The 11370-nt window shown below is 41.7% G+C and overlaps 1 protein-coding gene across 1 annotated transcript in view; it reads left to right on the forward strand.

Moving 5' to 3' along the window:
• Window positions 1–3895, forward strand: part of ARL13B (ARF like GTPase 13B) — a 32968-nt gene extending 29073 nt beyond the window's left edge. The window contains exon 11 of the mRNA XM_089675232.1: window positions 2302–3895. Within this exon, the coding sequence (XP_089531358.1) occupies window positions 2302–2378 (77 nt within the window). The 3' untranslated portion in view covers window positions 2379–3895. The remainder of the gene's footprint in view (window positions 1–2301) is intronic.
• Window positions 3896–11370: the final 7475 nt, after the last annotated feature.

Here is an 11370-nt window from a genome sequence, read left to right on the forward strand (position 1 = left end):
CCTCTTCCCAGTCCCTTACCGGCGCTACCTTGTCCAGCTTCCTCTTTTTCCCCCCTTGGGTGCCAGAAGTGCCCGGTTGGGGCTCATCCTGGGCCGGTCCCGACTTCTGTTCCCTGAAGCTTTGAAATGTCTTGGACATCTCTTGTGTCATATTCTGTAGGAAGTCTTTAAAAAGAGATCCAGACTCCTTCTTGATGAGCTTGTCTATGCACCCCTGGCAGAGCTGCTTCCTCCAGGAGCTCGCCAGTTTCTTCCTACAAGTGGCACACTTCTTTTTCTGCTCACAAGGAGCTTCTTTCTCCCCTCTATCCTCCTCCTGTGGGCCCATCTGGGGACAAGGAGATACACGCGTTCATGCGTTTGTAACAGCAACGCCTCCCCCCCTGTGCCACTGTGAAAGCTCCAGCCGTGGGCCTGGGGGGGGGAGAGGGGGGCTGTGTGTGCGTGGGGGGTACCCAATCATCCCGGGAGGGGGGGGGTAAAAACAAAAGAGAGTTGCCAAACAAAGGCCCTTACCTTACTGCAGGCCTCCCCCGCTCCTGACAGATCTGCCTCCATGCTGCCGCAGACTCTGCCTCGGTGCGGCGGTTTTTCAGGGGCTGGTGGGCTCCGCCCCCCCCCCCCTGCGATCCCCCCTCGCCGACCCCCCTCTCACGGCCGCCGGTGGAGAAGCGGTCCGCCGCCCATTTCCAAGATGGCAGCGGCCGTTCCCTGCTCCTGCGCCGGAAGTGACGACACCCGGCGCCCGGAAGTGACGCGATCGCAGCGTCCAGACCTTCCGCAGCCGAGCCTCCTGGCCATGCTGCCGGGATCCTAGGAGCAGGTAAGACTTACCTGAAACCCCGCAGGGAAAGGCACCAATGCCTCGGTCGGCGGAGCGGGCTCTACCCCCCTGGAGAGCCCCGCTGGGACCATCTGGGGCCGACGCCCCCACCCTACAACGGGCATTCCAGAGTGAAACTGGCTGAAAGGTCCCCCCCCTCACAAGGCCCCTGCCTCGCTTGGAGGAAGGGGGGGCCTCAGCCAGGGACCCTCTGTACTCCGCCAGAGAGCCCAGACAAAAATAAAAAAACGGGCGTAGCTCCTTCCTGGCCGGAGGAAACACTAAAACTGGGGGCCAATGGGAGAGAGGACGCCTATAAAGGGAAAAAAAGGTGGAGCGGGTGTTTCCTGGGAGGAGCCCTATCTCTCAAGTGAGCTGTCCTAGAAGATGACTCGGGAAATTAAAATGAGCTACTAGTCTGTATAGAGTACAGACACCTAGAGATGAAGATACTGAACTCGCAGCAGATCTTATTCACCTCTGCTAAAGCTCAATGTTGGCTGCTCTTAAAAGCAGTCTTAGGGCTTCATTCTGAATGGCACCCCCATGCATCTCATCCCACAACGCGATCACAGATGCAGGAACCGCGCAGAAACCGCATGGTCAAAAAGACCATGCAGTTTCCATGCCGATAAGTTTTGGAAAAGGGTCATGCACCTTTTCCTTGTGTGAACTGCGGGCACAGCAGCCCATTCAATTGAATGGGCTGCCTTGCCTGCAGAAACGTGGGCCACACAGCCCGCACTAGTGTGAACTGGGCCTTGTATGCACTTTTATAAGTCGTCCTCATGAGATTTGGAAAGATCAATGGGGTTGATTTACTAAAACTGGAGACTGCTAAATCTGATGCAGCTGTGCATGATAGCCAATCGGCTTCTAACGTCAGCGTGTTCAGTTAAGCTTTGACAAAAAAAAACTGGAAGCTGATTGGTTTCTAGGCAGAGCTTCGCCAGATTTGTATTCTCCAGTTTTGATAAATCAACCCCAATGATTGTCTAAAAGCTTGCTATGTTGACCATAATTACTCGTCAGATGTTCCTTTTTTTTTTTTTTTTTTTTTTTCAATCTGAGCTGGATACATGAATATGGTAACTATGGCAACAACACAACCTCTCATTTTCAGACATTATTTTAAATTATTATTATTATACAGGATTTATATAGCGCCAACAGTTTGCTCAGCGCTTTACAATATAAAGAGAGACAATACAGCAACAATACAGTTCAATACAAGAGGGTTAGGAGGGCCTGATCCTTGGAGCTTACAATCTAAGAATAAAATAAAATGTAGCTACTACTTAACTAACTTCCAGTGCACTTATCAACTAACATCTCTTCATCATCCCATCTAGAGCCGGCATCTGGCCTAATGAGCATTCCCTTCCATCTTCGCTCATATTGTTACCTGTCCCTTTGCCATCAGCTGTACTAATAAGTCCATTTTATCTGTTTTGTTTGCTATTTTTATTCTGAAATAGATTTTTATGGAAAACCACTTCCGCCACTGACGATACGGCAAAGACCCAACAGCGACGCTCATGATGTCATTTCTTGAGATGCACAGTCCACTTTCCCCCATACCCCCTTTGTGTCCTTGCACTGATGGTTAGTTGGGAACACTAATTTGAAAAAAAAACAAAACATCAGGCAAGTATTGTGAGCTACAGGCATAGGAAACATTTTCACCAGCCACTGGGGTCAGGCTATTGTCAGTTTAGAGCTACCGGGTATCTAATACAGATTAAAGAGCAACTGTACCTCTAAAGGAGTGGCTTTAGGACAGGGTGAAATCTTCCATTGGGTCTTCAGTGCTGTCTGGACCCCTACAAGGAAGCTATCTTCTCACCCTTGGCCTGGCTGTGGATTCCCTATCTATTCTTAGATGGGAAATTCATGTAATTCAGTAAGTCAACGTAGATAGCCCGCTAGTGGAGTCACTGAAGCTATGGAAAACTCACTAAGGCCAATGACATAAGTAGCATACTTGAAAAACAAGCTTGGCCTGTCCTAGCCCTTTCAGGGTTTGATGAGACTCTTTTGCCTACACAGTCTACAGTGAAGTTGATTGCACACTGCCCTACTCCACCCAAAACGGAGAGATCTATTTCTCTTTAAACAATGACGCCTAACTTGTGACTGATATGTGAACATCACTGTTTTCCTGACTTTTAATTTTTATTAATCTGACATCTTGTCTACAAAAGAGGATGATTGAATGGCAAGTTAAGAAAATAAAGAATGGATGGCCTGTAGTTTTTTTTTTTTTTTTGGTCTGTATAACAGGAAATTGAACACATATATTTTGTCTCAGTATTAAACATTTCTATCAATTTTAAACTTCATAATATATGTGTACAGATTTTAAATATGTTTTTTATAATGTAATTCTGGGAAGCAAATCGTTTGCGGAATATTTTAATGCTGTAAAAATATCACTGTTTAAAGTATTTTACTGACTTTATTACTTTCATGTCTGTAAACTTTGGCCCATTGATGTATTCTCTATTGGGTCATGGATAAACTGAATACGGTTCATTCAGGTGAAGGGGCACTGAAATGAGGAGTTGCATTTACTGTGATTTGACCAATAGGGAGCCTAAGTTATTGTGAATTTAGCTGATCTCTACAGTGACTACCATTGTCAGGCTGGTTGCTTTCCAAGGGCTGGACACAGTTTAGAATTTGCATTATTTATTCATAAGGTCTAAAAAATTTTTACACGCATCTCCTGATCCTGATGATCCTGGATCATTGTAGCCACTCTCACTTTCTCTAAAGACCCACCCCTGCTGAACTCTGAACCCGCCCCTGGAGAGACCTATATATGCCCAAACTTTGGAAAAGCCTCAAACAATGCTGGTTCCTGTACTCCTGGTAGAGATCAATGTTCTCCACAGTTATTTGTGCACCCTACAGTCACTGTGCTTTGAATGCAGCCTTCTGCAGGCATCCAACGCCGTTTTAATTTGCTGTTCAATATAACCTTCCATAATATCATATAGGTCATTGTATATATTGTATCACAGTCTTGAAACCTTTTGAACACAAAATAAATTTATGTATATACAACAACTAGTCTATATGTGTTTTTTTTTTTATAACTCTAGTCAGGTATAAAAAACACAAATTATTGCATCCCTGTAGTCAATAAATAAATGAATTTTTTTAAATGCATGCAGTGTAAGTACTTGAATCTGCCCGGTATCAGCCTCTTACAGTCCCTACATAGCAGGGGCTGTTGGTTGAATCAGTTCATGTGCTGACAAGCAGAATGTTGATAGGAGGAGAAAGCAGAGTGACGAGCTCATCACAATGCTGTTTCTCCTTTCATGCTCCATTAACTGGCTGGAGTAGGTCCAGGATGGATTAGGCTCAGAAGAAGCTGACTGAATGATGCTGGCCATCAGATCTAGCATTAGAAAAAAAATACTGCAGGAGGAACCTCTGGATTGACACTGATTATTGTTAGCCTATTTTGCCTTGTAATGGACTATGCAACTTTATTTTGTCCGGAGTTATAGTAAATATAGTAATAAACACACATTTTAGCAGGGGAAAAAAAAGTGCATTTATTATTTTTTTCCACAGGAGCTTGCAAAGTACTACACCTGAGATTAGTGGGTGGTAAGTGGGTACTTAGGAACGTGTTACATCTCCCAATATAAATACTGGTATAACCTATTTCTAAAGGTGAATTTAGCCTTTAAGTTGTTATCTGCTAGTGTATCTAACATTATTCTGTTCACAGAATGACAACGGTGGAGACACCATAATACAGAAATGTGTTAACTGGCAAGATCCCCAGATAAAATAAAAGAAAAAAGCCTACAAAAGGAAAACTAATGCAGCCACCACACAAGGATTTGTAAGCTGCAAAAAAAATTAAATTTTATAGGGGTTTACTACCACTTTAAGTGTAGTTAAAGCTAAATTCTATGCAAACTGCTAAATACACAGAGGAAATATACATGGAAGCTGACAAAAGATTTTGTATTTCTGTCCATACAGTCCAGAAATTACACAGCCCTGCCAAACAGAGGAGCCAGCCTGGAAACTTGATTTCCTCTACTGCAGCTAACAATACAGCTTAGCCAGCTGCCTGCCCACAGCTAGAGATTGGATAGTGAAGGAGTAGCAGCAAACTACTGAGGTCATCTATCTTCTCCATTTAGCACACAGAGAAAAAAAAACCAACAAAGTTTAAAGCTTCCTCCCTCTAACCCAAAAAAGAAATCTGGAATAGTGCTTAAAAGTATGTCTAAAGCCCATTGATTATTTTTCTATATGGATAGAGTAGCAGAAGATTAAAATTGATGTCATATTTTTTTTTTTGCCATCTGTGTCACATTAGGTAGATCTCCCTTCACTTCTTGCCCTGAAGACAGATAAACCGTTTAAACAAGCAGCATGGCTAAGGCTCCATACACACTGGGCGTTTTTGCATTAGCGTTTAGCCATGATTAGCAGTGTTTTTTTTTTTTTGGTCAAAAAATGGTTTGCAGCGTTTTTACCACGTTTTTCAGCTAAAAACCTCCCCTAGAAACCCACTGGTCCTGGGTTTTTTTTCCAGCCAAAAAATGGTCCAGCCAAAAAACGCTGACACTAATGCCAACCAACACACCTATAGCAATAACGTGGTTTTTTTTATGTGTTTAATTTGCGTTTTAAAAAACCGCACACCAGGCACCTTCCAAGTGTTTTTTTTTCTTAAAGTATAACTAAAGGCAACATTTTTTTTTTTTTTTAACATTTTTGATAGAGTGGAGAGGGATTAGAACCCCTGGCAATTTTTATTGCTGTCTGTGCCCCCATTAGGGAGATTCACCCTCTCTATTTGTCCTGTTTACCATTATCATTGAAAATGAAAGTAAAAGAAAATCCCAAATTTTGGATTGTCCCCAGAAAAGTAATAGAGGAGAAATCTTCCAATGGGAACACTAGTTCTGGTGACCTGGGGGTCCCCAAGGGATTTCCTCTCACTTTCTGTTTGGATATGAGACAGGAAGTGATGGGAAATCTTAGCAATGGGACACAGATGGCAAAAAAAATGACATTGTAGCCAAAATGAAAAAATATGTTTTACCTATAGTTCTACTTTAGGTCTCGGTTCACACCACTACGACCTGAAAGTCATGCAACTAACAGTGCAACTTTGCCAGGCAAATTGAGTACTACTTTGAAGCAACTTTCAGGGAATGCCTGGGTAATTGTCCTGTAATGTCGGATCCAAATCACATCAATGTAGATGAGGACCCAACTTGGAGGCGACTTCCATTAAAGTTTATGGGTAGAAGTCGCCTTGAAGCAGTACAGGAAGCTTTTCTAAAGTTGGAACAACTTCCATTAAAGTCTATGGGTAGAAGTCGCCTTGAAGTAGTACAGGAACCTTTTTTAAAGTCGGAATGCTAATTAAGACAGCTCTCATTGACTAACATGGGATTTCACATGTCATATGACTTGGGGTCTCACAAGTTGGATCCCAAGTTGTGGCAGTGTGAACCGAGCCTAAGTGGGAAGTGATTTCTTTCCACTCACTAATATTTGATAAACATTTGTCAAACATGCTGTAAACACTACAGGCACGTTTATGGCATGTTACCATGGACTTGAATGGAAGGAGTTGACAAGCTTCAACTTCTCCCACCCTAGACATGTAGCTTTGTTTTTGCCGCACAGTCAGGGGTGTATTTACCACAAGGCAAACAAGGCATTTGCCTAGGGCAGCATTTTTTAAGGGGGCAGCACTACCACCTGGAAGAAGGGACATATGCAGTGTGGGGACCAGGTGGGATCTGAGAGGGGCTGCTCAATGGTGTCTGCAGAGCCCAGTTGTCGTTCCTGGGGATGTTCAGAGCTGGTGAGTGTCTTTCTATCTGCTGCCGGGGGGGTGGGTGTTAGGGAAAGGCTCTCTCAGGTGGGGGGGGATGATGGGGCAGGGGTGTTGGTCACTGTCAGGCTCTCTCCGGGGGAAGGGGGGGGGGGGAGAAGGGAGTCTGGTGTTGGTCGGTGTCAAGCTCTGATGCAAATGCTACGTTTTACATATGTGAACAGCTCTGTCCACTGTCCATTGTAGGCTGCTTTACTAGGAATTTGACGAGCAGCACAAACACCCTGCAAATGCCTGTTTTTATTGCCAGTGTGAAAAGGGCCCAAAGGAGGACAAATGCACACAGAAGACCGATATTAAGCAGACACTAGAAGTTGTGCTGTACAGATTGCAACAATCGCTTCCAGTATGCAAGTGAAGAGGTACTATGCACTGAACATACAGACATAGCCGAAAAATTATATCCAGCTTACAAGAAAAGTGCTACAGTCCATACACAGTCTATGCATATAGAATAAATAAATGCTGCAAATTGCCTTCTGTGTTCAGACATTTCCATCCAAAGAACAAAACCATAGAATTATATTCAGTGTGTTCTGTAAGCACAGCTACCTTGTACACATTTGAAACAGAATAAAGGGAAAGAAGCCCTAGAAAAGAAGGTAAGGCCCCATGTACACAGGACACGTCTGAACGATGGAAACTGACTGCTGGAAAACGGTTAAAAAATGTCTGTTTAGACACGTTTGCATATCGCGTTTATGCGCATTCATGAGCATTTGCGTTTACAAGCATTTTTTAAAGATAAACTCGGGAGACCTTCCAGAATGCACTGAAAAACAGTAAAAAATTAACTATTTCAGACATTTTGAGAGAAATGGAGATTAGCTGTCTTTTTTTTTGTGGTGTTTGGATGTGTTCCAGCTCATTTCTGTGCATAAATTTTTGCAGCAGTGTCTAACATATTTTCTTTCATGCAAAACCTCAAAGTATGGTGTACCAGGTCACTTTGAGTACCAGGAAAACGCTTTGCATGCATTTTTCATGATGAAAAAGGCTCCAGACAGCATCTGGAAATGGAAGTGTTGAAAAAAATTTGCAAATGCTTATAAACGCGGTTAGCCATGTTTACAAGTAGTTGGCTTTTGAAATGCTGATAAAATCTACTGCTGAACGCAGGTTTTCTGCGTTCAAAAAACAATTGTAAACTCAACTGCCTGTAAACGACGATGTGTACATGGACACATAGGAAAATATTAAGGTGAGTTCAGGGGCTGCTGAAAAAAAATGCTGAACAGCTCCTAAACGTGAGGTTATCAGCTGCAGTGTACATGAGCCCTTACTGTAGTGATACAAGCTGTTTGACTTAGTAACAAATGTTATTGCAGAACCATGAAAAAATCAACAAAATGAAAAATATTTTCAGTACAAAAAGATATACCTCCACCCTCCACAACGTTATCAATTAAAACCAAAGAGTGCGGACTGAAAGTGACTTAGGAGCGATGTCTGACCATCACTTATATTTGGTCCTATATCATAAACCTCCACCCAAAAACTGAGCATAAAAAGATTAAACAATGTACTAACTTGAAGAGAGGTTGATAATAGGACCTAATACTGATGATCACAGCTCCTTTGCAACACTGTATAAACCTATCTTACATAAATGTAAAACACCTGACATAATGTAGTCAAACAGTGATTGGAAAAACTTGTGAATGGCCAGAGCAGGATAAAGAGCTGGGTAGAAGAGCTCGACACGCAGCTGTTTGCTGATTAAAGTATCAAACTGACACATATATTATGGCAGTTAGCTTAGACCACATGTAGTGTAAGGTTTTTCTTTGTATTGTTTGACACAAAAAAGTGGTGAAACAAAAAACACCTTCAATTTAATATTTGGTAGCACATCCCTTGGAAAAAATAACTGAAAATCATTCCGTCCTGTAACCATCAATGAGTTTCTTCCACCTCTCTACTGGAATTTTGGACCATTCTTTTTTCACCAACTGCTCCAGGTCTCTCAGATTGGAAGGGCTCCTTTTCTCAACTGCTGTTTTGAGATCTCTCCACAGGTGCTCTATGGGATTGAGATCTGGACTCATTGCTGGCCAGTTCAGTCCTCTCTAACGCTTTGTCTGATACCATTTCTGAATGCTTTTTGACATGTGCTTTGGGTCATTGTCCTGCTGTAAGACCCATGACCTCTGAAGTGTTGTCTTATATTACAGCAAATATAGCGTTTCTTTTCCAGAGAGATGCGTTTAATTAGCTCATAAACAGATAATCTGTTATATTCAACACAGACAGGCAGATCTGTTGTTTTATATCATGTAGAGCAGGGGTGTAAAACTGGTGGCCATCCAGCTGTTGCAAAACTACAAGTCATATCATGCCTCTGCATTTGGGAGTCATGCTTGTATCTGTCAATATTGCAATGCCTCATGGGACTTGTAGTGTGGCAACAGCTGGAGGGCCGCCAGTTTGACACCCGTGATGTAGAGGATGATAAGTGTATTTATAAATGTATTTTCCCACAGCAACAAGTCCAACAGTCCTTTTCCAGAGAGAGATTTAATGGGCTCAGCAACAATCCATAAGACAGAGGTACAGACAAAGCAGATGACAGGATACTTAGAATATTCATGTAATCATCAGAGACCTTCAGAGGACCCACTTTCTCCTGTCCCAACTCAACCAAAAAACCTTCCCTAATATACACCTTTTCCCATTGACCAAAGTGTCGAGCAATCTGGTTGGTTTTATGACCATGTTTGATCTTATGTGTTACAAACAATGTATCTAGACCTAGAACAGCTGCATGCATAGATTTTAAATAAAAAGTTAAATAGATACTCCTTGTCTTGTTTATGGCAAAACTGCAATCTTTAACATCCTTGTACAAAGGTGGACACGACACACCCACGACACCCCTGTTGAAATTCTCTTCACCATAAACAAGTACACTATGAATATTTAAGACGCCTCAAACCCATTTACCATATACTTCTCATAGTGTTTAAGGGTTAATTTACTTTTTTTTTTTTTACTTTTCTTGCATAGGTAAAGACTACCTCTTTAAAAAGGCTATTTCTCATAAACAAGGGCCTCATGAATATTTAAGATATTTCCGAATCTAATCAGATAAACTTCCATTTTACAATGCTGATAGATTTGCAAATAACCTGCTCTGAAACTCCCCACATATTTATCCAAAAACAGGTTAGCCCAACATAGCAAAGATAAAGTAATTACCTCATGCATAAATTAATATTGAAAGGAGATATATATATATATATATATATATATATATATATATATATATATAGATATATATATATACAGTTGTGTTCAAAATAATAGCAGTGTGTTGAAAAAAGTGAACAAAGCTCAAAATCCTTCTAATAGCTTTTATTTCCATACACACAAATGCATTGGGAACACTACACATTCTATTCCAAATCAAAACATGAAGGAAAATATATCAAATTTGTGTTGTTCCTCTAAAGAAAATTGAAGAAAAGTGAATATTAGACTGTTCAAAAAAATAGCAGTGTTTGTATTCTTCTTTACAAACTCAAACATTCACTATATAAAGTGAAAAATGTTTGAAGATTTTGCTTTCCTTTGAATCACTTAATGAATATTTAGTTGTATAAGCACTGTTTCTGAGAACTGCTGTACATCTGTGTTGCATGGAGTCAACCAACTCCTGGCACCTGTGAACAGGTATTCCAGCCCAGGATGATTGGACTACATTCCACAGTTCTTCTCTATTTCTTGGTTTTGCCTCAGAAACTGCATTTTTGATGTCACCCCACAAGTTTTCTATTGGATTAAGATCCGGGGATTGGGCTGGCCACTCCATAACGTCAATCTTGTTGGTCTGGAACCAAGATATTGCATGTTTTCTGGTGTGTTTGGGGTCGTTGTCTTGTTGGAACACCCATTTCAAGGGCATTTCCTCTTCAGTATAAAGCAGCATGACCTCTTCAAGTATTCTGATGTATTCAAACTGATCCATGATCCCTGGTTTGTGATAAATAGGCCCAACACCATAGTATGAGAAACATCCCCATATCATGATGCTTGCACCACCATGCTTCACTGTCTTCACAGTGTACTGTGGCTTGAATTCAGTGTTTGGGGGTCGTCTGACAAACTGTCTCCGGCCACTAGACCCAAAAAGAATAATCTTACTTTCATCAGAATGTTGCGCCGTTTCTCTTTAGGCCAGTCAATGTGCTCTTTGGCAAATTGTAACCTCTTTAGCACATATCTTTTTTTCAACAGTGGGACTTTGCCCCCCTTCTTGCAGATAGCTTGGCTTCACATAGGCGTCTTCTAATTGTAACAGTACTCACGGGTAACTTTAGACCTTTAATCTTCCTGGAGCTGATTGTTGGCTGAGTCCTTGCCATTTTGGCTATTCTTCTATCCATTCAAATGATAGTTTTTCGCTTTCTTCCACGTCTTTCAGGTTTTGGTTGCCATTTTAAAGCATTTGCGATCATTTTAGCTGAGCAGCCTATCATTTTCTGCACTTCTTTATATGTTTTCCCCTCTCCAATCAACATTTTAATCAAGGTATGCTGTTCTTCTGAACAATGTCTGGAACGACCCATTTTCCTCAGAATTTCAGAGAGAAATGCACTGTAACCAGCATGTACAACATTTGCTGCCTTCCTTCCTTAAATAAGGGCAATAATTGCCACCT

The sequence above is a fragment of the Staurois parvus genome, unplaced genomic scaffold, assembly GCF_062004578.1.
Source record: "Staurois parvus isolate SC_StPar_1 unplaced genomic scaffold, SC_StPar_1.0 ptg000154l, whole genome shotgun sequence".
NCBI lineage: Eukaryota > Metazoa > Chordata > Amphibia > Anura > Ranidae > Staurois > Staurois parvus.